This window comes from Podarcis tiliguerta, assembly GCF_965153285.1.
Source record: "Podarcis tiliguerta genome assembly, chromosome: 3".
NCBI classification, from domain to species: Eukaryota; Metazoa; Chordata; class Lepidosauria; order Squamata; family Lacertidae; genus Podarcis; species Podarcis tiliguerta.
In genome coordinates this window covers 77,589,478-77,617,116 of record NC_139536.1, presented here as the reverse complement: position 1 = coordinate 77,617,116, position 27,639 = coordinate 77,589,478, and the positions used below count along the sequence as shown (strand labels likewise).

General features: G+C 41.1%; 1 protein-coding gene across 2 annotated transcripts; it reads right to left on the bottom strand.

Annotated features, from left to right (window-relative positions):
* Positions 1-433: 433 nt before the first annotated feature.
* On the bottom strand, positions 434-27,556 carry CNR1 (cannabinoid receptor 1). 2 transcript variants are annotated; one of them, XM_083432368.1, is made up of 2 exons: positions 26,546-27,556; positions 434-6,099 (listed from the first exon to the last, which is right to left on the bottom strand). In XM_083432368.1, exon 2 carries the CDS (start codon positions 6,038-6,040, stop codon positions 4,619-4,621), a length of 1,422 nt encoding a protein of 473 aa, XP_083288494.1. In that variant the 5' UTR covers positions 6,041-6,099; positions 26,546-27,556; the 3' UTR covers positions 434-4,618. The 2 variants fall into 2 exon arrangements, with proteins under 2 accessions (XP_083288494.1, XP_083288495.1); XM_083432369.1 differs by lacking the exon at positions 26,546-27,556 and adding an exon at positions 10,512-10,652.
* Positions 27,557-27,639: the final 83 nt, after the last annotated feature.

Here is a 27,639-nt window from a genome sequence, read left to right as displayed (position 1 = left end):
GCTGAATGAACTTTCCTTCCCTAAGCAGCTTCCCAGCCTTAAGAAATACTATTCTAAAACATGGCTTAAGTGCAGCTAATTTATGCAGCGTATCTAGCAGCAGTTGCATTTTTGCGCTCATTTTGTAGGGACATCACCATCAGCTCGGTTGAAAAATGTTGTTAGGACAATACACACAGCTAGAAGCACTTTTCTTTAAACTCACATATGGGAATGAAATATACTGATGAATACATACTATTTCACAGAATGTTGTTTCTTATTATATCAAGAAGCACCATGTTTAGTGCCAAGACAGCCCCTTTGTCCCGTAGTTTGTTTTTTTAATTACATAGAAGTTAAGATCTTGTACATAAACAGAAACCCATACAGTGTGCATTAAAACCACAAGAATAGTTTCAAAAATGGCTCTTAAAGTTATCTTTTTTCCCCCCTCCTCTGGGTTTTCTTTCCTCCCAAACTGTTTCAGATTGAAGATGTATTGTCAAAGGAAGAAAGTAGTTTCAAACTACAGCCCACCATAGACCCAGCACCTGCACACAGAAGAATTCCTACAGCACAGGAGTCTATTTTCTCTCCCCCTTCAGTATGTACACACAAGCAATTGAATGGGCTATGCTATTACGGGGGAGGGCCCTCACATTCTTTGACCAATCTGAAAGACAAGGTGCTGTATAGGGATATGGAAAGATAGCACAAGTCTCCAATGCCACAGAAAGGCCTGCCGCATGGGACTGCTTGAATGTACATGCTCCAGGGGAGGGGAAAATGAGGCTTATGCCCCAGAGAAACCTCTGATCATGTGCTGCATCCATGGTGGCCTGCACTGAGCTCAGAATATTCAGTAAACATCATCTGGAGGTACCCAAGTAGTTACCAGAATTATCTTTTCCTTTCCTTTCCTGTTTTTTTTAAATAGAGGACGATAAAAGTTTTCCACCGCTACTGAAAGTTACACACCCTGATCAAGTGTGCTATTTCAAGTGTGTGTGTGGGAAGTTTCAATGCACATATGGAGGATGAATGCTTGCAAGGACTTGCGAATTCGCTTCAGTGGAGGGGGCAGCTCTGCAAATGAAATAAGTAACAAATGCACAGCTGCCCTCTTGGCAGAAGTCGTGGCATATCCCTCTTGTGCATGTCTTGAAGCAAACCAGAAATAATCCAGTCCCTTTCGATTGCCAAGCTACACCTCTCAGGAACATGCGTAGAATAGAACAGATCTGTTCTACACCAAGTCCAGCATTTTGTACAGTATTTTGACATAGTTATGAACAAATAAGGTTTGCATTTTTATCTTTATCATCATCTTGCCTTTTAGCAACTTGCCTGGTAGTTTTGGCAAGCTGTTCCCCTGGATGGAATTGTTTTATTGCACAAGGCCCAGAAGCTCTTTCCAATATTTTGAATTACCATGCCTCCATTGAATTGAATTGCATTGACTGTTTTGATGAATTTGTTATTCTGGTTTGCTACTCTGTTTGATATTATAATGATTGCAATGCCTGTTGCTTTTTAATGCTACTGCGATTATTGTGAGCTGTTTTGAGCTCAACACTGTTGCTGGATAAGAATACAAACATCAAATCAAATAGAATTCGTTCTGTAGGTGACCACCTAACATACAATGCTGAACCAATGAACATGTTAAAACCTCCACTGCTGTGGCCCCTAGATTGTCCAGAAAGGACTGTGGCACTTCAGATTAAAAAGGTTGCCCACTCCATAGAGGTGGCAGAGCCATTTCTGGTGTAACACTTTTTATGACACTTCCATTTCTGGAAAAGAACTAGTGTGAGCAGTGGTAAAATGTCAAGCACTTCACCCAGGAATGATAGCTCTCTTCTTTGCTAGATCCCCTTTAGTCACAGAACTTAAAAGCAGCATGCCACAAACTCGTATCTCTCTCCCTGTTCTATAGTCCTGTGCTTCCTTCTTTCTGATAGATTGGGGCTTCCAAGAATCACTGAGCCACCGCAGGCTAGGAATTCCCTACTGTACAATGTTACTAAAGAACTCCCAAGCTGCGAGTGAGGAGGTGTTTCCTTGCTTTCATTGCTAGATGCTCCTGAAACTTGTTCTGGCACCTCCTTCTCCATCTTACATCAAAATCATACTGAGATCTAGAATAGGCAGGCTTTCCCCATATACTCCCCTTCCGAAAGGAGCCGTATTCTAGTAAGACTCTTCAGATGTGGAGCAGGGAGGAAGAGGACTGGAGATGGAGAAGTTTTTCATATCAGAACTGCTCTTTGATAACTTGCTCAGCTCCCAACCCTGAACAGGGTTGCCTTTCCTCTCTTGAGCTTCAAAGGATCAACTTGTATGGATTCTAAAAGCAAACGATTTGCCCTAGTCAGCTTCCAAACTCATGTTACTCGGGATCTTCAGTTCTCGGCAGGCTACATTCTAGCTACAGCTTTAGTTTCACTTTACATTCTGCAAGACGATGGCATTAAGTTTGCCTGTTCCCAGTTTTTAAATCTTTCAGTGTCCATTTTATCTACTGTTGACTGGCCCCCACAGCTCTTCGTGATCTGCCTTCACACAGATGTGTGACAGCACTAGATTCACACAATGCTGTCCATCTGGTGCTTGGAACGCAAGCTACAAGTTGCAGCCCAGCAACTGGAACCCCACACACAATCCTTGGTGCAAGATGCAAGGATCTAAAAAAGAAAACTGCCCACGTTTAGTCTGTCCCCCATACACGTAGGACCTGATCAAAAAGAGGGATCTTAATATAGCAGTCTGCTTCTTTGTTTGAGCTGCCTTTGCTGGATCAGAGTAACCTTCTTTTAGCAACAGGAGGCCAACTATCTTACTATAAATGTGATTTAAGGTTGCTACCTTTCAGATGGTTGGCATTTCAATTTTTGTCTCCTGCATTCTTAGTTCTGGCAAAAGAAGAAGAAGCTACAAATGTGGAGCATCCAATTTGAGAGGGTACTTAATTTTGTTGCAGTGGGGGCTTGATTCTGACACGAGTGGATGACTGTTTTAAATTTGCTTGCATTTGTTCACAGAGACACTCGGCTTCCTCCAATCATTCCTGTCATTATTGTGGCCGAATTCACATTAAGCCAGTCGAGTTTTTAAGCGCTACAGTATTTCTGCCATCTTAATCAGGCTGCCAGCTACATATATTAAAATACTTCTCTTCAGTTATCATATTGGGTTGTTGTTTTCAGTATGATTTTACAAGTGTGCTCAATAGATCCTGCAAGCTCATTGCTGATTGGTTGGAAGAACTCACTTTTAGAAACAGAATTCATGTGCAAAGAATGCAGTAAGGAGTACAGAGAAAACATTTGGTCACAGTTTCTTATCTTAGTAATATTAATGTAACCACGGTTATTTAGAATACGTACACGACACACACAGCTACATAGATATTAAATAATTATATATACACATTCATTTTTTAAATCTAATACTAACACTTTATCCTCTTGTTACTGAAGACTGATGTTTTGGCATTTCAGGTTTGAAATCTATTTAAACCTGGGACATAGGAATGAAACACATTTTCAAGTATACGTCACAGTGATTGAACTTTGTACATGGAACCGAACACATGTTGTCTTCGCAAATACAATGCCAGCAACAGACCAATGAAAAAGCAGTTGCCTATTGAAGACATCACTGCCTAATAACTTTCTTTTGGGTCATGTTGGCATTCACACAATTTCCAATAAAAAGCCAACAGTCTTATAGACAAAAGATGGCATTTTTTAAGGGGAGGGGAGACACACACACATCTTTTTCAGTCTGAGCTAGTGTATTTTTCCTTTTTCCCAAAAGTATTCTATGTTCCTTTGTTTCTGTTATTTCCATATTTACATGTTTGTTTGTTTGTTTGTTTGTTTGTTTGTTTGTTTTAAAAAACTTAATAGGGATTTCAAATGTGAGCAGAAGAAATGCAAAGCCTTTCCTTTTAAGTTCACTAAAAACCACTAAGAATGTAAAAATTTCAAAATACCTTATAGGAATTCTTCAAAATACAGGAAGTATTTTCATGGTGGGGAGTGGGGGTGGGGGTGGGGGGGTACATCACCACATACTTTACATTACATCCACACAAGTCTACCTAATCACTTTGGTTAGACAAATATCAGTAACATACAGCAAAACATCATACATCTCACAAGACATGGTACAAAATTTCTTACAATCCAGTACTGCCGCTTTGGGGGTGGGGGAGGATGAAAACCTACTTACAGACAATTAACATAGTTCACACTAGAAAAAAACAAAAACCTATGATTACAAAATTTACTTTTTTGTTCTAATTAAACTGTTGTATGTTTCAATTTTCAATAAGCTTCCTAAAGTGTGTATATCTTGCTCACTGATTAATGTGATATTTTTTTTGTATACTATAATAGCCATTATTAGTAAATTAGCATTTTGCCAATGGAAAAAAAATCTGTTTTTAAAAACTTCAGTTGACTTCTTATTTGTAGAACTCAGAAGAGGGGGCTACTGCTCAAGACTCATAAAAACAGTCACTTAGAAATGATAAACTTAAAAAAATGGTTACACTGGAGGAAACAAGCCACGAATTTCTCTTGCTTTCTCTTAATCTGTTCTCTTACGGTGTCGAGAGGTCTTTGTTTTACAGCGCCTCTGCAGTTGTGTCTGAGGAGACAGACATGGTCACTTTGGCAATCTTAACTGTGTTTTTAATACACCTTTCAGCAGCCTTGTGGACATTACCTGGGTTGTTAGCATGTCTGTGCTGGCAGTCAGACTCCAAGCTGTTATCAAGAGGCTGTGCAGTCCCATTGCAAGGTGGAAACATGCTCCTGAAAGCATGTCTCAGGTCCTTGCTCCTGAGAGCATAGATGATGGGATTCACGGTGGAGTTCAGCAGGCAGAGCATGCTGCAGAAGGCAAAGATAGTCTTCACGAGCTTGTTCATCTTCCCAAAGACATCATAGAGCATAATTGCAAGCAGAGGACCCCAGCAGATGATCAAAACCACAAGAATGAGGACCAAGGTTTTGGCCAACCTAATGTCCATACGTGTTTGTTCCGGCCTAGTAATCTGATGCACTTTACCATCCTCTGAAGTATGTATTATTATGCTCTTCTGAGTGCCGCGGTGAAGCATCCTAATAGCATGACTATGAGCCTTCCACAGTATGTACATATAGGCATACACAATAAAAAGCAAGAGTACAGTGGTGACCCCAATCCAGAACAACAGATAGTTCTCGTCTATTAGAGGAAATATATCTGAACAAACAGAATTGAGCATTTTGCAGTTCCAGCCCAGCAGAGGAAGGACAGCTATTACAATAGCTATGGTCCACATCACGCAGAATGCTACAACAGCCTTCGATCTGGTGACAATCCTTTTATAAGATAAGGGCCTGTGTATAGATATATACCTGTCTATTGCGGTGAGGAAAAGGCTGCCCACCGAGGCAGTGAACGAGGCTGTAACTCCACCCAGTTTGAACAGGAACACATTAGGGCTGTCTTTCCGATGGAAAACATGGAAGTCAACAAAACTGTAGACGAAGATTACACTGCCCAGGAGATCAGCTACGGCCAGGCTGCTGATGAAATGGTAGGAAGGCCTGCAGCGAAGGCTTCGGGACTGCAGGATGACAATCAAGACCAGAAGGTTTTCCAGAACAGTGAAGGTGCCCAGAGTAAGGGACAGTACTGCAATGGCCAGCTGCTGGCTAGGGTTCAGAATCATAAAGCACTCCATATCCATGAAGTTATCCCCACATTGTATATTCTCCTCATTATCCTTGAAGCTGGTCAAGGTCTTGTTGTAAAAATCTGTAAGGTTGATCTGATCCTGTGGGTGCCCACCCAGGATGGCATCTTCTCCTGCAGTCATTTTTGGTCGGAAATCGCCTCGGAAAGAAGACAGAGGGAATTTCTGTGGGTAGTATCCTAACTTGGAAGCCATGTCACTTTTGAAATCTTCGTACTGGATATCGCTGGAACCCATGTATAGAAGATCTGTCGTAATTGTTCTGAAGGTCGTATCTGCGAGGCCATCTAGGACTGACTTCATAACCCCAGGTGTCAGTTATGCAGGCTTGTGGGGGGGAAAGACAGGAAAAGGCAGCAATCCTAGTAGAGAGGGAAGAAAACCAAACTTAATTAGCTATATGCAAATTATGCAAACTATAGAAAAAGGGCAAAAATTATTGTAAACAGCTTAGCTGAGTAACATCCAACAATACTGCAAAGCTTATTCTACCTAATGGTGGATCTGTCTCATATTTTACATCAAGTGCACATTCATTCAGATGTAGAATGTCTAGACTGCTGGTTATGCAATGAAATGACTGAAGGTAGGGCACGCAGAAGTATTAGAGAATATATTAATTTTTATTAAATTATTATAGCTAGTTCTGCTGGATACATTTTCTAAATGGAACTTTGATGAGAGCCCCCTCAATTCCTTCATCCAAATCGATTAGACAGGGAAGTGGTATGCGAGCATGCACACCTCCAAAAATCTTGTCCAAATCCTTAAGCCACAACCAAATAAATTATCCAGCAAACCAGGACTAGGTATCTGCAAGCCGGATTGCAGAAGTGGTAACATCAGATCAAGGAGGATGTTAGCATTTTTATCCTTAAAATGCTTAGTGAATTAATCATAGCAGATCACGGAGAGTTCTGTTGCATCACAATGCTGGCCAAGTTGGAAAAGGCCCAAATCACAGGGAAGAGCTCTACTGTGCAGTGTTGGGCATACATGACGATGGTAGAGAAGTATTGGGTAGGCTCACTAATGAGTGATTAATTGTGTTCAATCACTTACTCCAGCTGCACCCTAGAATAAATGTGAATCACCTATGATTGCTCCTCAACTTTTGATACTATTGATAGCAATGTTCTGGTGCCTTATTTAGAATAGCTATAGCCCTCAAAGGACTTCAATGGTTCTATTTCCTTCTTTCCGGCAAAAATCCCCAGAGGGTAAACTTGGCACATGCTTGCTGGGCATCTTGGGAGACATTTGTTCATAGTTCCACAGGCGGGTAAACACTGACATGTATACTGTGCAATTTATAGCCATTGAATGAGATCATCCAGAACTTTGGAATGACATGTCACCAATACACTTGTTACAGCTGGGTCTCTACTATTCCACACATCCAAGACCAGTTAATCACATGAGGTCCAGCAGGCAGGGGTGGCCTGTCCTGTTACTGCTCTTGCTATTGCTCAGGTGCTCTAAGATGTTCTCACTCAGCCCAGCTCCAATATGGGGAATGAGCTGGGTGGGAGAAAACTATTCAGAAGTACCCCAAAACAGTGAAATGACACAAGGGAAGGGTTAGGTTTCACTCCCCTCTTCCACACATCCATATTTACATTAACAGTAGACCTTCTGCACCAGCTTTATAGCAAATGGAGCAGAACAAGATGATGGCAACAATGATTTAATCATTTTTTATCCCACCTTCTCTCCCAAAGGAGCCCAGGACAGTAAACAACAAAAGAGGAAAACAAAACAATTTTTTAAAGAAATAAATGAATGAATAAAAATTCTTAGCAGTCACATATTGTTATAGCTAATAATTTCACAGTTTCCAGAAACAGTCATCAAAATGCCTGGAAGGTTTAAAAATTCCTCCTGAATGTTAATCATGAGGATGACATATGTACCTCTAGGGGCATGGGTGGCAGAAATGTATTGGAAAAAATGGAGAACTATACTGAGAAGGCCCAGCTATGGGTCAGAACCAAGTGGGCAGTGCCCAGCAGTGGCATACCAACTGGGCCTCCCCTGGCAATCATAGGGCCTGAGATTCTTTATACTGAGGGAGGTACTTTTTGAGGTACTTGGCTCCCAAGGTGTTTAGGGCTTAGTAAGCTAGTACTAACACCTTGAATTGGGCTGGAAGCCTAGTCAAACCAACAAGGTACATTCTGATTTACCTTCAGCTTCCAGACCATCTCCAAGGGCAGCTCCATGTGCAAGTGCCTAACTGTAGTTCTGTCCTGGCGCCATTCTTAAAAGATCTAGTGAGAAAGGGTGTCTGTTCACAGAACATGACAAAGAAGACAGGCCAGCCAAGATGGCGGAGATCCTTCTTTGGATTTCATGACACCTTAATTTTTACTGGAAAACATCCATGGGGGACTCCATGTTTTATGAAAACAGTGTGGAAAGGGGTGGAGCTAACCACCATATCGTGTTCCCATGTAATCTGATGCTGCTATTAGTCCTGCAGCAGAACACATACACTTCATGGGGCAATTTAAATGGGGAAAGTAGTATCAGGGTAAGGCTAACCTCCCATTCCCTTTACTGCCTCTGCTTGCTCTCATTTGGGATTATCCCCTGGATGCGTTTAGGCAAAAATGAAAATGTTAGGAAATCCAATTACAAATGTCCTATGTCTTGTCAAATTTGAGAGGCAAGAATGTGGTCTTCTACTTTATTGTCCCAAGGTTTAGGAACTGTCACCCTGTTGATGTACTTGCGACTCTTCGCCTGCTTTTCGGGTGGAGGCAAGTAAGACTCATTTGTTCTAACAAGCATTTTTCATTGTATTGCGTTGTGGTTCTACTGTTTTAAATTGGTATTTTATGGTTGTTGTAAATGTCATTGTAATTTTAACTCTCATTTTTACTGTGGCTTTATTGATGTTTTATGTTTGGACTATGAGCTGCCTTCAGCAAATTGTTTAAGACAAGATAAAAAAAATTATAAATAAGTAAACATCAAAGCAACAAAACATGGATTAATATTATTTGGGGGGGGGGGACAGGGAGCTGAGAAGAACAGAAGCAAATTACTTGTGCTGAATTTCCAGATACAGTAATTTGCGATGCGCTCCATAGATCTGCCAGTAAACAAGATAGGGAATTTGCCTTTAATTGCCAAGAGTATATATAAAAATAGCTAATCCATTCAATGTCATGGGCTGGATGTACAGGAGTGGTGGGAGGCTCCAGCTGGGGTGATAGCCTGCAGCTTATTCGAATCAATATGTGGAAGTCTGGTAGTAGATACCCCTTAGTGTGTTTTTGCCTGTGTTCTTGGGTCACCTTTGCTCATTTCCTCAATCTTCCTTCTCCTTAACGTACACTTTCCTTGGATTCCTCTTTCTCTGTCAGTCCTTACTCTACCTACCAAAGTCTCTGGGCTTTCTTACACTTCATACAGCTAACTCCTTTCTCTGGATCCTGTGTAATATCTTAAGCCCAACAAAACTGGCAACTTCCCTTCCCTTTGCTGCAGTGCAAATTTTATGACAGGTATTTGTCAGGGTAAGGTATTATTTATTATTATTTATTACATTTGTATACCGCCCTACACCTGTCGATCTCAGGGCAGTTAGGAGTGGAAAAACCTTTACAGCCCAAGGGCAGCATTCCCTCAAGGGCAACGTTCTGGGGGCCACATGCCAGTGGAGGCGGGGAGAGGCAAAAGTGGGTGGGGCCTGAGCCAAAATGGTTGTGGAGCAAAGGTTGTGCTTCTTACCCTTTGCATGGTAGGCTACATTCCAGCTGTACAAAAATCAGACGTTTCTACACGCACCTCTTTAAATGTCCTCTAGGCAAGCAAGGAGCATTAACATAGTTCAAGGACACATAGCAACCATGCAAAAATAGTCAGGTCAGAGCCAGGAAGGGGTGTGGCCTGGAGAGAGGGGTGTGGCCTTAGAAGGAAACGGAGGAGGTGTGGCTTGTGGAGAATTTCGTGAGCCAGAAAGGCTACATTCCGCCTCCAGGCCCAATGCTCCCTAGCCCCCTAAGGAGGTTGTGGACTCTCCTTCCTTGGAGGTTTTTCAGCAGAGGTTGGCTGGCCGCCTGTCATGGGTGCTTTAGTTGAGATTCCTGCATTGCAGAGGGTTGGACTAGATGACCCTCGAGCTCCCTTCCAACTCTACGATTCTATAATTCTAAGGCATGGGAGAAAAAGATTGTGTGGGTCCTGTAGAGTATTGTCTTCCTGTATTAATAGTAATACAGGAAGGCAATACTCTACAGGGTCCTAAAGCAATATGGACATACATTTGGAAGATGCAAATGGAATAGTACCACCTCTCATTTTGACAGAAAGTTTTTTAAAAATCTATACAACATGACAGTGGACTCAATGGAGAATAAAGAAAAATCAGGGTAGAAAACAGTAAGTGTTGCTAATGATGAGCTGGGAAGTCCTGCATATGATTTAGTGCTGGCTCAGCAAATCTTGGTTCATAATTCAGTCTTCCAAAATATAGAGATGGAAGCGTCTCAGAAATACTGTTATAGATAGACTCTGCTAAGATGGACACTTCAGCTGGTTATCACTCTGTATTTTTATTATGCTGTTGTTAACTGCATTTTGTATTATTCCAATGGTTTGTATTTTAATTCAATTGATGAGAAAGCACTTTTTACAGCTTTGTTTCTTGAGAAGCTAGAATGTTCACAAACATGCCATGTCATCACAGGAGCTCAGCCAATTGGTGCTGGAGCTTTCATCACTACAAGAACAAAGTAACATTTATTTTTTTAAAAAAGCTCTGTACCATTGGTGTCCTTGCGTAAAGTGCCAGGGGCTTTTGATCCAGTAGAAGGTATCTTCTAATAGAGGAAGTGACGCCATTTTTTCCAATTCTGCTTCCTAGCAACAGCACTAGGCATGTCAATTGGATTCTACCCAAAATCTGCTTTTTATGACACAAAATCCTTATAATGTGAACGGAAGCAGAAATAAACCCTTTTTAAACCTAAGTAAACTTTTAAAAGAGCAGATTTAAAATATGTGAGACTGAATTTGGAATCAATGTAGCATTCATCCAGAAATGTTCGTGACAGATTATACAGGTGATCAAAATTAATTCCCTGACTGCTATAATTTATAGCCATTCTTGAAGCAAAATGTATCAATATTTCATGTAGTGCAGAAATGCTAGAAAACAAATAGTTTTCTGGTGACTTAAACTGCCACACATTTAAAAACAAAAAGCAAAAATAACCTCACTCATTTATAATACAGGCAGAGTGTTGTACATAATGTTTCAATTAACCATTAAAAAATTTATAGAAGTGACTTTACTTAAATATGTTTATTTCTATAACACAAGGGGTTGCTATTTAAATCATTCAGTAGCAGACAGTTGGGAAAGTGTTTTTTAAACATTATTCAATTTTTCATGAAGCCTAAGTATTCAGTGATAAAGCTGCAGTGAGTATGATTTGTTAGTCTACTCAGAATAAATACCCCTTTCTCCACCTTTGAAGCACAAGAGTGTGTGAGATCGTATGTTTATTGAAAACGCTAATAAGACACTCTTATGTTTTAACAAACGTTCAGCAAAGTACTACTCTGTATGCATATGCTTTGCCAGAACCATAGTTAATGGGATCATGAAAAGCAAATCCCACCCTGCATTTCAATTCCCCCCCACACCTGTGCATTTAGATTTTTACAGTAATTTCCAAGTTATTGTATTTGCAGACAGAAATTTATTTGCAAGTACCAGAGAGTTCATTAGAACAGAGTTTAGACTTTGGAGGATGCTGCTGACATTAATTTTGTTTTGTTTGCTGTTGGGACTATCATAATTGCAAATCACTAGCAATGTGTATAAATGCACCTATTAAAATAGGAGGGAAAGTTTATTAAAGCCGGATCAAAACAAATCATACAATGAATTTGGGGGTTTGTTATTAATATAAATTAGGTACATATGCCTTTAAACTATGATATGTGAAGAGTATAAGGCCAACCCATTACTGGTCTTGGAGATCCTTCAAAATACTTTAAAAAAAAATAATAATTTCTTAGTGCTTGCTTCATGCAAGCATACTCAAGTGCTAGTAGCGCTTCATCCTGTCTCAAACTTGATGACAACAAGAAGGGGGCATCAAGGGGAAACCTGGCATTTGTCACTTCAAACAAACAAACAACATGCATAGCCTTCAAATAATAAAATAAATATAAAATAAACAAAGGGGGTTAGATCCAGAAGTTCTCGTCTCTGAACAGAATACCCTTTTTCCAACAAAGAAAAGATACTTACACAATAAAAAGGGAAATGAAATCTAGCAGGCATTGTGTATCTCTTGCACAAGCCTACTCAGCGGTACAAGCTTCCACCATTTGCGCTGAACAATGCCTTTCACTATCTCTTGGGCAAAGGTTTGCAGAACAGCTTCAGCACCAGAATTTCTTCCGCTTGCACATTTCTGGATCCAGCCCAACCCTTACAAAATGGCAAGCCTTTGCTGTTGAGATGTGGAAGCTTATGTTGACAGCTTTTTTGAAAAAAAAGGATGCCTGAACTCTTAAGCATTTTGACCAGTACAGCATTAAAAAGTGCTCCAAACTCTAAAGCAGAGAGAGACAGAAAACTTAAAATGTGAGATTAGAAGAAATGAAAGATTTGGGGGTGGGGTGTGTGGAAAAGTGATAGTGTGATATGCAACTTTTAAAATATGTAACCGTCAGCATTCTTACTTCTATGTGTGGAGAGGCGAGTACAGTAGACGGACAGAACAGTGTGGATCTGATTCCCCCAAGAGACTTGTGAAGGACGTTTATCTCTAAAGGGGATGTATTGCAAGGAAAAGATGACATGGATCTTCAAAGAACTAAAATGTATGCAAAACAGAAATTTTCATGATTGCCTTAAACACCACAGTTGTTATCAATAGTAAGCTGCATGGCTGGCCAAATAGCATTGGCTGGGAGAGGCTCAGAGGTAGGTTAAGGCAGCACGACCAGTGCCACTGAAATGTGAAATACTGAAGTCCTCCCCTGGAGAGGCTAAAGGGTAGGTTAGGAAGCCTTGTATAGATCAATGTAAGGCTTCTTCCTGCATTCCTCACATCCTGCAAACTTTAAAACGTTGAAATGGATCTCTCCTGCACTTCACAAAATCAGCCCTCAAGTTAACTATCATGTGGTTGTGCAGGGAGATTCTCTTGGGTACTCTGTAAATAATTTGTGAACAGTTCAAATTTAATGATCTCTCGGGCCACTTCCCAATGCAGGGTGTAGTCGTCCTGGCCTATTCATTTGGCGATCAGGAACAGGCTGCAGATCCAGCCCTCCAGTTTTCCTTGTCGTCTCTCAAGTGCAGATTCCCTTCTTTCCACAGCCCTATTCAGATGGACAAATCTGCAAATGCAACATGCCAGCAGAGTATGGATGACTGTAGACTATGCTGTATTTATGTTTAGAGAACAACATTTACAGCTAACTTGATAAACGGAGGTGAAGAGTTGAAAATAGTTATCAAATGCCTATATTTACATGGTTGTTTAATGCACATGTATATTATCTAATTAATCTTTGACCTGCTATTAATTTATTAGTCTAATTACTTGGAAATTAGAAGACTGTATTAATCTGGGGGAGGTAGTTTCAGATGCACTGTGTTTACATTTAGATGAGGGAGGTGAGGAGTTTGTTCCTCCCTTTCTTTTTTAAAGCATCAGCACAACAACCAGGTCCAGGTTGCTGCTCTCTGTGAAAACGGGGGCTAGAATGCCCCATGGGAACAAGTCTAAATAATGACAAACTATAAAGTGCCTGAATTACTGACAGGCAGCTTTTGAAGGCACAGAAAAGCATCTTCATGAAAAGAAAACACCTGTAGCAGGTGTTGCTTTGTGTACCATATCTGCTGGATTTCTTTAGGGGCTGCCAACCATTTTGGTCTAGTGGTTACATTTTTTATTTTGAGACCACCATGGAGGGGGTGTGGCTTAACATAAAATTAGAGAGACAACCACCCCTGGTAATCTTATGCCCAACATGGGAAATCAGCTTTTTCCTGTGTGAGCTGACACAGAAGACAATTATATTGTAAACCGCCTGGTAATCATTGGATGATGGCCAGAATAGACATTTCATAAATAATATTAACTCAGTGTGAGTTCTCTTATCCAGGAGCAGCTTAGGTGTCTCTTATCATCCTGTAGTGGACGATAGCAATGTTTTATGGATGCGTTTTCCCCCTCTTTTATGATCTTATTTTCTAAATTATGCCAAAAAGGCTGAATAAATTAAATGAGTAAAATTGTGGTAGAATGTGTGGCTTAAAAGAATCACTCATATGGGCTCTCTGCCACCTAAAACTCAGTGTCACTACCTAAGAATATTGGGTTTTTTGCTCCAAGTTTTCCTATCATTACCTTTTAGTATTTAGTATATATTGGTGGCTTACCCACTTACCTGGGAGTAAGCCCCATTAAACTCAGTCGGACTTACTTTTGAGTGTGCACACATAAGATTGCACTCTTAAGTGCTTGGTCATGTCTTTCTTACCTTTTTCTGGTATGAACACCCACAGGCAATGGCATAATTCATCAGATGTATTATTTATATATGGTACCGTTATATATTATTTAGTGCGTTTTTGTTCTGCCCTTCATCCAAAGAGTTCAAGGCAGGATGCCTGTCCCTCAAAGATCTCCAGTGTTATTCTTCCGTAATCTAGTGTCAAGTCTTTCTTTTTCAAACAGAATCAAGCAGGAAAACTTTTCCTGAATATAGGCCTGCAACTGAAGATAACAATTCATGTATCTAAAGGGGATTGTACCCAACAAAAGTCTAAATAAGCTATAATAAAATTTGCCATGAGTCACTTTGCTGTTATAGACCTATAAAATCAACTAGATAATCTGGGGAAATTTTACTTATGGTACCTAACTCTACAAAGCATCACAGAATGGATATGGGCTTTTTCATGATTATCCCTGCAGTGACTCATAAGATTAAACACTTGTTATTACTTATTTTCTGCATTTCTTTTTCACATGGGGGAAGTATAGAGCATTTGGACACTCCCCCCCCCCCCGTGTGTGTTATGTGGGGGGGGGGGTGTGTGTGTGTACAAACTCATTCAAAATACTATGGTCTTATTTAAATCTCTTACAACTGCTTATTAGTAATCACCTCCTAAAGCCGGCCCGCAGACGGCCCAGGAATCAGTGTGTTTTTACATGAGTAGAATGTGTGCTTTTATTTAAAATGCATCTCTGGGTTATTGTGGGGCATAGGTATTTGTTCATTCCCCCCCCCCCAAAAAAAAAGATAGTCAGGCCCCCCCAAAAGGTTTGAGGGACAGTGGACCGGCCCCCTGCTGAAAAAGTCTGCTGACCCCTGGACCAGATGGTCCCTGTGGTCCCTTACAACTCCACAATTCTGTGGTTCTATGTATCAGCTCTGTGTAAGGATAGAACACTGGCCCTGAGGTTGTGCACTCTGATGCTCCCAGAGAGCATGGTTGGAGTTAATAGTGGGATTATGGGAATAGAAATGCCCACCCACACAAAGTTAATCAAAGTAAGACTGCTTAAGAATGCCCTAATATTAGTCACAAAACATCTGTTTATTATTATTGGGGGGGGGGACTATTTCAAAAAAAATAACATCAGTGACCCAGATGAAGTGTCAAGCTTCAGCTATTTGCTTTATCTCTGACTGAAAAAGAAGTTTGACTGACATTTTAAAAGTTGCTAACGTATTTGTTGTACAAATTTACTGAGCACCACAGTTGGTAGAAGTGAGTTCCACAGATTTTGTGCTGATGCAAACAAAAAAAATCTTCCAGGCAAAAATGAAGCATGCCCGTTTTTTTCAGCAAAAAGTAAATAAATTAAAAAAACCAAAAACAAACCACATTTGTAGAAGCTGCACTGAGACCATTACAAAAAAAACCCCTCTCTGCTATAGCTATACCCCATCTGCACTGTATATTTTAAAATAAAAAGGTGGGGTTTTGCTGGCTTTAAAACTGGTAAAAGGTATATTATTATTATTTAGTACATGTATATCAGGGACATCCAGCTCCCAAGAGACTGTGATCTACTCACAGAATAAAAAACTAGCAGTGATCTACCCTTTTGGAGGGGGGTTCAGGTCAAAATTGTTGAGCATTTTTTAGGGAGGAAGGTCAAAGTTGTTGACCTTTTTGGGGGGTTCATGTCAAAGTTGTTGATCAGGAAACAAATGGCCTCACAGTGAAAACTACGTCTTCTAGTGATCATGCGCAAATGGAGGATGGGCCAAGGGGGTGGGGCTGGATCCTCTTTTTCCCACGCAAAGGAAAAATCAACCACAATCGACCAACACCTCCCAGGGATCTACCAGTCAATCGTGGTCAACCAGTTGGACATCCCTGCTGTATATTCCTTATTGAGGATGCCTGCCGGAAGGAGAAAACAAGGTGCAAAGAGCCAGAAGACCATTATTGAGACTCACAATTCCTCTAAAACAAAGAATCGGCAGAGAGCCAACGCCATCTGCCCTGGCTCAGAAACAGAGCGGGTTGAGGAAACCGAGAAAACGGAGCAAATAGAACAAACAGTGAGTAACAACGTTGGGAGAACCTCACCCCCCCTTAAGGAGGATGTCAATGACCCGACCCCCCTCCTCCCAGAAAAAGCTAATCCGTCCAAGAGGGCAAGAGCAGGAGCAGGAGGGATTCCTCCCCCTCCTAACGCTGACCCACCCATGCCTCTAGAACAAGATATCAGAGGAGCCTGCTTTCAACAAGTTTGGGATACGCACCCCTACCAAGAGATTTGCATGTTGTCTGCAGAAACTATGGTTCTGGTTCTGGTTCTCACTACAATAGTTAACATTGAGAAACAATTGGATACTAGTTCCTCCCCTTTAAATGCCCAAGGGCTTAAAAGGATGATAAGAAATGACTCTGTTAACAACTCACCAACTCAAACTATGGATGAAGTGAGGTCCTGTCAAGTCTTGCAAACGAACCAGATAATGCTTAAGATTCACCGATACACTCATAGGTGGATGAACCGCAGACAAATTACTATGTCCTTGTCTCAGCTCCTGAATTACCATTACCGAAATGTAGATCTAGAAAATTTCCACTTCCTGCCGACCTTGAGAAACACCATGCGCCTATTTATGACCTTTAGGTCATCAACCCTCCCATCTCGACTCACTCATAGGATACCCTATGGTGGTTCCATTCTCTCCGCCCGGTGAGGGTATTTAAGGACGAAACTAGGAGGCAATTGGTCCCTTGCATAGAGTCAAAGCTAATGCGGATAAAGGAAACCAAGCTCAACACTAGAAATACTAATTGCCCGAAGGAAGAAAAGAATTTTGTAAGCCTAGAATTACAAGACCTGAAGAAGAGGCTAATGAGTATAAAGACTGAGATTTCTACCCAAAATATAAGGACAGTAGAGCCTAGAGCACAATATTTAAAGACGTCCAACAGCTTATTATTTATTATTATTATTATTATTATCTTGTAAGTCTTGATGGTGTACTTGTTGAGTTCCATGATGGAAGACAAGTGGGGTGTAAATGTACTAAATTATAATATTTTTAAAAACTCAAAACTTAAAGGACTGGGAGACAGTACAAAGCAATTAATTTTGTTGCCATCTAGTTCACACTGCTGTAAATCTGTTGGATGCAAGATTCAAAAGCAGAAATGTAAGTGATCATAGCACTATTTCTGCATTTGACTGGATTACAAAACAAGCAGCACGCTTGATGCTGGAAAGGGACTTTCAAATGTTGCAGACTGCAGAACATCTTCAAGTATTTGGCCAAGGAATGTCGTCTGAGATTCTGCCAAGCATAGTCGTCCCGCAACATGGCGGCAAGGCCTTTGTACAACACAGCCTCCCAAATCTCCTTGCTTCTTACCTACTTTAGGTTCCTCCATCTTCTTCTGCATTATGTTAAAGAAAATGATCTATGTTTGGAAATACTAACACTAAATCAAAAAATAAACAAAAATGTGAAAAGGTAGGAAACTTTTTGAAATTGGGCAAACCTTCAGTTTTCAGTAATTCATGATAAATATGATGACAGTTATGAAGAAACGGATATGGATAACGGTAGCTTAAAAAAAGACGCTGATCGAATTTCATGCAGTGGTCATTTAGTATTGTTTTCCCTCCCCTCCCCTACTTTTATGAAAATGAATGATTTATGTCTGCTTGATACTGTGAAGGACTGGAAAGAGACAAAATAATTTGCAGAATAAATAATAATTTGTTTTACTATAATACTGTTGGTTTATATTTTTCTTGGGTTTTTGCCTGTACCTCGTAAACTGACAAAATCAAAGAGATTCTAGCTTCCTTAGTGCTCATCAACTTGTAGCTACTTTTGTAACAAAAAATGTAAAGAATAAATTCAATTTGTAATCACTGTCTGAATTAACTGCACTTTTAATGTACCAGACATGATCATTCTATGGCAAACCAAGTTATACATGATGCATTTTATGTTCCTTAAGTAATGAAGTGACCTTTGATATGTAGTGCTTTAATGAAATATTCAATTTTTAAAGAAATTTCTGGAAAATGTGCTTTCTTCCAGAAAAAAGATCCCCCATGGTTTCAAAAATTCCAGATATTTTACATCTCTAATCAAGCTGTTGAAGGAAAAAAAGAGGGAAGATTCTTGAGCTAGCTTAAAGTAGGTTGACAGACGACTTTAAAAAGGGCACTTTTTAATTGAATTTTATAAAGAATACAGAGTATTTGAAGGTTTTTGAGGATATGTCTTCTCGTTTATTTATTTAGATCTAAGCTATATCCTATCTCAGGGGCTCAAGGGGGTTACAATATCTTGCAAATATTAAAAATGTAATATAAAAAGACACAAGACAAGTAATATGGAAAGGTGGTAATGATGGAAAGTTGAACCTTTGACCCAACTAAACATGCTTAAAGATTAGAGTTAAAGCTTGAGGGAAACCATAAACCACTGTATTTCATTCATGTATAATTATATTTAAGAAATGACCCTTTTTCTGGACAATAATGTTTGGAGTATGGATATGGATTTCATCAGACAGTACAAATGAGATGCTGGAGGCCTAAGGTAATGTTGCAGATGAAGTAGTGAATTGTTTTATGTAGGAGGAAAGGGAGAGCCAGCATGATGGATGGTGGCAGGGTTATGGACGGAAGAAGAGGCAAGAAACACATCATGAATTTTGGGAACAACAGCCATTTTCTACCAAAAGTAAAACTGAGGTAAAAAGTATTGACTACGTGCCTTATTTTAAGCATATACTTCAGAAGTCCATTTGTAGAATGGTTAACATATTTGATATAACGTATCAGCAAAACTATAATGAGTATCATTGATTTCCCAGCCAGATTTGACATGGAGAGAAGTATTTTCAATGTAATAGGTTTGCAGTGTACCAGTGGTTTTTCAAAGGGTGTGGTGTGTCGCACTGGTTTTGCAGGAGAGGGTGGCAAATGTAGTGGGAAGATTCAAAGGCAACCAAAATTATATTTGGGAATGAGTCATGTTCCTACAAAGCTATTGTTTTATACTTTCTGGATGTCCCGTGATCATATTATAAAGTGACTGTGTTCTGTGATATAAACCAAGCACTGCCGGGAGTTGTTTCTTGTTATTTTCCACTGCATTTCTGATCAATTAAAAATTCAGTTGTGGTGCGAGCAAATTTTCATTCTGAAACTGTGGCCTAGAGAAAAGTTTGAGAACCACTGCAGCATACTGTCAAATGATAAATGCAGATTGGTCTGATGAGAGGCGTGAAATGGAATCTGATGTAATAGCACCAAGAAAAAGCTGAGAAATAATTGTCAGTTTTCTCAAAGAAAGAGCTGATTTTGAAAGAGCACAAACTACTCATTAAGGAAATTGTTGGTGTTTTATGATTTTGGAGACAATCCAGAACTCAATCCACAATGGGAAGTTAAATTATTCATAGAATGATTAAATATACAAGTTTATATGTGAGACATGAATGGGCCATGAGGCAATACTGTAATGTAAAAGTTTCATAGACCCAATATCAACTCTGAAAAGGGTTTTGGGACAATATTTCAAGCCACATACCCTAGTGCAGGTCTGTCAAAGAGGCTGTTGCCACAGATGCCATCTTATCCAAACCTCTTCACCTCTTTTGCTTCTAGACTGGCAAGTGTAGGGACAGGTGCCACCTCTTTGGTAACTGGATTTAACCCAAGAACCTCCAGTTGCGGTCTTGTTTTTTTAGACTACAAGTAGTGATGAACGCAACTGCAAAGGCATTTTCTTAACATTAAACCGATGGAGGAAATCATTGATGCATTATCATGCTTGGTAAAACTCTGCTGTTAAGAAAGAAAGAAAACATACTCTCTGTCATCAGCTTAAGTGATGAACACTTCTCAAGATGATGTTTTATGCCTCTCTTCAAAGCTGAATTCAAGTTAAGTAGGTATTCAGATACATACCCTAAGGGAAACAAATAGCTGGTGAAACAGATACTTCCTAGCGTTTCAAGATATCACACCAGATTGTTGGGCCATGCAGCATACATTGAAAACATGCAGATGCTTCTGCTTATGTAAAAAGGAAGAATTATAGTGGATAATACTATTCAGAACAACAAAACGTGGGTGATGTCACATCTGCAAGCCTCAACTGCAAAGAAAATATATGTTTAATGTAAAAATGCATTTCCATATGCTAAAGGGAGTAGATTAACTCACTCTGCACACATATAAACAACAACTATTATGCCAGCTCACTTGAGCAATGGAAAGCTTACAGATATTGAGGTAGTTCTTGGTATCAGCAAATGAAAATTGTTAATGCTGAAGTGCAAACAATGAAGCTGAGAAATATCCAGTGTGTTTTAATACATGCCAGAAACACTTCATGTGGAATGTCTATCATATGTGAAATTCATACAAAAAAGCTTTCTGAAAAGAGGGGATACAGAAGTAGGGATGGGGTGACGGGGCTCCACTGAGATTATACTAATACGTTTAATTTGCTCTCCACACACCAAGTTGGACCCAGAGCTGCTCTTCTGCAAGTGGAAAAGCTCATTCTGTCCACATGAGGGACTGAGATCCAGAAGCAGGTTCCCCTGGATTGAGTGGAAGAGGGTTCTCTCTACCCCTGGGGCCCATGCCCTCACTCCCAAGCTGTTCTGCATGGGGAAATGCAGAGGGAAGATCTTTGCATCTGCAAATATCACCTTCTCCCCTTCTCTAGCTCATGGTGGATACAGTAGATCTAACCTATCTGCACACTATGTTAAAAACAGGCAGACGTGACTAAAAATAACGATTCCGTACTAATTTAACATAGTCATCAAGGGGAGAAAAGCTTTGCAAGCTTTCCTAAAATGCAGGTGTGAAAATTTACTCCAGCTGGGCTAAAATAAGATTTTTATAGTGTTACTTAATCAGCATCGTCTACCCAAGTCTTTCTAGTAAACATGACTAACTCAATACACATGATTGCTTCAGATAAGGTCATTTCTAGATCATGTAAAATATTACAGCTTTGGTACGGCCTTTTCCTCGTACATTTTCAGTGAATAAAATTGATATACAGAAGTACCTAATTTGTTCATTATCAACAGACCAGTCTGTGCTGGGGGGGGGGGCAGCCAGATATTCTTGCCCAGGGTCTTGGATGGCTAAGCTGGACCAGCTGCTTATTGTTTGAGGTTATAACTTTATTCTTCTAAGACTCCCACCCCAGGCCTCAGGCAAGCTCTGCAGGGGCCTGCCAAGAGATCAGATGCCAGAAGATCAGATGCAAAAGACAACAGGGTTCATGAACCTTTAATTGTTGCTTAAGAAAGGGGATTTAGGTAGAGTGCTGCACATTTGAAGTTTCCTACATAATCAATAAAGATAGAGATGTCTGGATCTCTACTATATCTGGTTGGCCTGCAATAGGGTAACATATTAGAAAAACATGGACCTGGTCCATTTGGGAATGTAGCACAATAAAGGCTACTTTTATTACATAGAAAGAAACAAAAGGCTATGCTACAATTTGTAACTGTATTCTTTTAACTCAAGAAAAAAGTTTACAAAATGTTCTTCCAGATTACAAACCTAGACTTGTAATCAGTTCCATAGACTTGATTCCCAAATAATTCCATGCAAATAGATGTGTTTAGCTTTTGGATTTTGGTAACAATATCACTTCACATATTTTATTCTATTGAGATCAAGCGTTCTTTGAAACACAACTATATACACACACAACTATAACCCCAAATGCACACTGAGAGAGCAATTCTGTTCTTGTCTACTTAGAAGCAAGTCCCCCTGAGTTCACTTGAGCTTACTCCCAGGTAAGTCATTATAGGACTGCAGTCTTACGATACAAGCCTAACTACGTCTACTCAGCTATGAGTTGCATTGAGTCCAGTGAAGGTTATTCCCAGGTGAGTATAGGACTGCAGCCTTAGCAAACTCTTAGTTCTAACATCAAATGTGCCAGCAGTATAAGAACAGAACAGCTTAAATTTTATCACAGCTTCTATTCAAATTTATTAACATAATATCATTTTGGGCCTGCTTTGGCACGCTTGCAAAACTGCTCTGAACTAGACGTTTAGTCCCCTACAAGTAAGAAAACAAGAGCAGCATTGTTGCAATTAAGGGCCCATTTCTCTCTGTCTTCTGTGTCCATTTGTACAGTTGCTTTAATCCTGGATGAGTCCCAGTGTTAGGATTGTTGGCAGCAGTTGACCGTACAATGCCTGAGTTTCAAAAAAGGTAAAATATTCAACTTTTCACAATGAATGCATAAGAATTTTTTTTGGGATGACTTTTGTGGGGGGGAGAATGCAACTCTGAAATATGAAGGAATTGCTCCAAATGGCATCCTTCTGAAAGTGAACGTTTTTGAAAACTAATAATATAGCCGCGAACAAAGGAGAGTCGGAAAAAGGCCCACACCTTAACAAGAGACAAAAATGAATTCTGAAGATGCTTTGAAGTATGATTGATTTGGTGGAGAAAATTCATAGAATCAGTTGCTTTGAAAAGGACATGAATCTTTTAGGGTATTATAAAAAATAAAAAAAAAGAAACCTTTCCCCATAAGAAATTAGTGAGAAGTGTGGGAGTGAGTGGATGAAATAGAATTGTACGGTTGAAGGGGGGGGGGGGGTTAACTCTAAAGTTCTTAGCTATTTTTTTTTTTTTTTAGAATTCATTTATATCACCCCTTTCCTTCATCAGTGAACCAGGTTTCCCATCCAGGCACTGACCAGATACAGACCTGCTTCACTTCAGAAAGGGTGACAGCCTTTAGACCATATCTATATATTATATGCTGTTTTATATGCTGTCTAGGATTTTGCTTCACTTTAATCTCTTGACTAAACTGCTTCAGTCACAAACAGAGACTAGTACTCAAAGTTTCAGTTATGAAAGCAGCACTGAAAATTTCTATTCAATCTCAGAATCTGAGCTTTCTTAATCAAAAGTACAGTATGTTTATATATGAAAGTAGGAAGAATTTGATTAGAAATTTGAATTCAGAAACACAACGGCAAAGTTTGCCCAGGACACATCATCCATTTAGCAAAGCATAAAAAAAAAAACTTGTAAGGATGTCCTTTATGCAATGGAACCAATGTAATTATTTAAAGAACAACAGCTAATAAAATCAAAGACATCACACTCCTGCAGTGCAATACTCTGCATTTTTATTTGAAATGGAATTTATTCCCAAGTAAACATGTTTAGGAGCGCAGGTGACAGCCAACGTTGGTCATACTCAAGAGCAGACCCACTGAAATCAATTAATGCACTTAAATTCCTTGATTCCATAGGTATAAACTGAGTATGATTAATGTTGGATATTACTCATGATCTTGGATTTTTTCCAGGTTTGTTATTTTTCCATTACTTTCCAATTTGAGGTGTTACAGGAGGTTGATGACGTATCTTAATAGAAAACATATCTTACATTCCTTGAAGACTTCTCTCTTTTTCAGTGCTCATTAGTTTTGAAATTAAATTATTGGTTTTATAAATTCAGCTCAAGATCATTTTATTCAGATAAGTTCTACATTTCATCCCAATATATTCTAAAAGGTGACTCTGTGTGTGTTTTTGCTGCAAAGCCAATTTTGAGTTAATGCAATTTTACATGTGCATATTTGGCTTAAGCTAATTAGACACTCCTGCTTTCTCTCTTATTGTAAATTTACACTTGCTGCATAACATGACCTATCACCATAATGACTGCTATTTCTTCTTCTTCTTACTGAGTAGAAGAGGCAACATCTCTGTAATTTCTATTATGTGCAGTCTGTGTAAAAATAAGCTCCGCTAATTGCTGCAGTGTTAACCATCTTATTACTTAAAATGCATTTTTTAAAAATGCTGCTCTGGCTGGGTTCTTTAGGCCAAACAACAACAGCAATAATACCAACAGACAGAGAGGTGCTTGTTCTTTAAGGCAAAGAAGAACAATAACACTGGAGGAACATACAGGAAGAGTGAGAACGACCCACCACCATATTTAAGCCTTTTAAATCATAATCATCATAATACAAATAAAACTTTGCATCATTATGGCTTAGCATGTATAAATAAACCTCCAAAGAGACCCCCCCCCAATCTGATTAATTGAATTTATTTTCCTAGATGTTTTCAAAGTAACCACACAATAGGCAACCAAGCCATATTGCATGCTGAAGGCATATTTTTTTCCTTAAAAGTAGAATTCATAGCATTCTTCAAAGCAAGATAATGGCAGTTATCATCTAATGTTGTTATATAGTTATATATATATGTATATTAGTAAAGTGATGTCAGAAATCATCATTTCATCCAAGGCTTGAGACATACCTCGCCCTGGAAGCTTTGCACTGTAGCTTGTACTTTTGATAGAAGCCCACCCAAAGAATAGTTTGTTTGTCAAAATACCTGATGCTTAACACCAAAGATTTAACCATTTCTTACTTGCTGTAGATAATTCTACTAGACTGGATGGTAGGGAGGAATCATCAAATATTTAGAGGCTATTGGATGCTCAGTGTTTTGTTTATACCTCACTGAGCATCTCTGCATCCAGGATAACCACCAGTGTACAAAAAAACAACAACATCCTATAGTTGCCTTTTCCTGCTGTTTAGAACCTTAACTGTTGGGAGTTGGGGCGGGAGGGAAGGGGAGAGGCGAGAGAAGAGATAATACAGGAAAAATCAATAAGAATGTCTTCCATTATTAATCACCAAAGGGTTAGGATTAAAGACGAAACCCTCTATGTCAGACAAAGTCCTATGGGAACCTAGAGGTTGACTGCTCTGAAAGGTTCTGTATGGAGGAGAATGAATGCATATTAGCCATAAAACTACCAGTCTTTAGCTTCTACAAAGCTGCCTCTTGTCAGATCTCACATCCCTCCATCCCCCTGTGCCCCCCCATCCCCGTTAAGATCATATCCATTAACAGAAGAAATGAACCTGGAGAAAATATATTTTCCATTCACTCAATCTTGCCTCATTACATAGTCACTCTGCCCTGATCTCTTCTGGATCAGATCAATTATACCTGTAACACGAAGGAAATAAGAGAGCAGTGCACCATTTGCCATATGCAAAGGACCTTTATTAACACAACACAGCATCTGCAAATTTCTGGTTGCTTTTAAGAATCCATTGATTTTGATTACGGCTCTTGTATCCAGCAATGGTGCTATCACACAATGGAACGGCAAATAAGACACGCCAAAATCTAGCAAAGCCACCTGAACACCGCTTTGCAGTTTTAACCTCAAATGGGTGAAGCGCAACAAAGTCTAGGCTGAGGTCTCAGGTTCAGTGTCCACAAATGACTCTCCTTTAAAGCACTAATTCATTCAATGACTGTTAATTGAGGTCACCTTCTGCCTTTTTATGCTCCTGTATAATTCCAGACTGGTTATTTTCTTTCCCTAACAAAGGACATTAGAGTGGACATTTATATTCTGGGGCCACAAATACAGAAATAAAAACTTTCCTGGTTCATCAGGTGCTGTGGATTTCATACAAGCCCCAATGAATTGTTATGATTTTCCGTTTCAGACCATTTTTTAAACAGATGCCTACACTGATCCTTTGTAGGAAAATTGCCCAGTTTGAGAGTGCAGAGCATTTATGCATCTGGTACTATACCTGAATTGCTGTAGGCGGCTCTCAAAAGATTCATAGTTACAACAATACAGATACTATACAAACAATAATTAGAAAGCGGTTGGGTGGGATATAGGTATATAAACATATGTGCTCTCGCTCGCTCGCTCGCTCTCTCGCACACACAGAGTGAGCTACCTATCTGTGACACATAAACTACTTGATCTTCCTAAAGTAAAGCTTTCCAAAAATCTATCCCCTGGGGAAACAGATCACGCATTAATTGGCATTTCGGAGAACGCTACTTGGCAGCAACTTCCACCGATTCGTCTGCTGATGACCGGGATCCAAAGGTGCAGTCCGGACAGAGGAATCAGTGGAGATTTTGCTCTGAGGACTGAACTCTCAAGGGCTTGCGTCTACCCAGAGGAACACCTTGAAACCTGCACCTTGAGGCGAGTCCAGCGAGGTCCTCGCCTTTCAAGGAGCTCGCCCCTGAAATTCGGAGCACCGCGCGACTCCACGCGCAACTATCCTGGGCGGACGGGTCTGAGTTCCAGGCGGGGTTCTCCATCCAGCCCTGCGCGCGCGGCGAAGCGGGCAGCAACACGGCGCCCCCCGCTCCCCCTGGCTGACCTATAGCCATTGCCCGCCCGGGTCTCCTTGCCCAAAGAGCAGCTGCCCGCCCCCCCCCCCGTCCTTACCTTTCCCCACGTTCACATGGCCCCGTCTCTCGCAGCTCCCTCGGCTGAGGGGAGGCGGCGCGGCGGGGGTGGTCCGGAGAGCGCGCGCTGGGTCTTCGCGCCTCGCGCTCCCTTCGCGGTGGAGGCGCGCTGCTGCTCCAAGGCTGACCCTCGGCGGGCAGCGAGCGGGGCGAGCTTTTCCGCCCGGCGGCACTGGCTGAGGGGAGGGGAGCGGAGGGCTGGACGGGGAGGGGTGGGGGATGAGAAGGCGGCGCGAAGGTAGGAGGAAGGGGAGAGGAGAGGGGAGCAGCTCCGCGTTCCTCTCGGCCCCTCAGGTCTGGCGCCGGCCTCGGTCTCCCGCGCCGCTCGCCATGTGCTTCTCTTCTGCGCTGCTCCTGGAGCTCTGAGAGGAAAAGGAACTGTGCCCAGCGCCCTCCCCGAAGCCCCGTCCTCCTCTTCCTCCTCCTCCTCCTCCTCGGCTGCTGCGGCTTGTTGCCCGACGTCTCCCCTCCTCAACAGCTTGCCTCGCCGCACACCCCTTCTTTCCCTCCTGGTCCCATTTATGAAGCTCAGTTGCCATCACGTGTTAATGTGCCTTTGTCCTGTCGCTGGCAGCAGCGGCAGCAGAAGCGCGGCAACAGTAACTAGCGCGGAGGGAGGGAGGGAGGCAGGCAAGGAGGGAGGGAGGGAGGGAAGGAAGGACGGCGTGGGGGGGTGGGGGACCAGGCAAGAGCGCCAAACTTCGCGAGTGCGACGCATGAGGCGGGCAGGGAGGCGCGCTGTGTTGCGCGCGCGCGTGGAGGGACGGCGGGGCGAGAAAACAGGGCTCTTTCCTGGGACTGCGCAGGGGGAGTGGGGGTCAGTGGAAAGGGGCCGTTTCTGGAGTGCTGAGGGGCACGCTGCTGTTCTTGCTAAGGGGCTGAAGTCCCCTGTGGGGCGAGGTGGCTGGCGAGGGCATTCGTGCCTCGGCTGCTCTCCTTGGAAAGCAAAGCGTGCGGCTCGTTTCGCCCGCGCTCCCACTCTCGGGAGGCCGTTTCGATGGCTGGCACCGGCGCAAAGATACCGGTTGCTGCCGCTGCGTGCGTTGGTTGGCGAAGGCGGAATGGACGGGGCCA

Bases quoted from the DNA above. Each gene is read 5' to 3' on its own strand.
- CNR1 (XM_083432368.1), bottom strand. From the start codon at position 6,040: ATGAAGTCAGTCCTAGATGGCCTCGCAGATACGACCTTCAGAACAATT.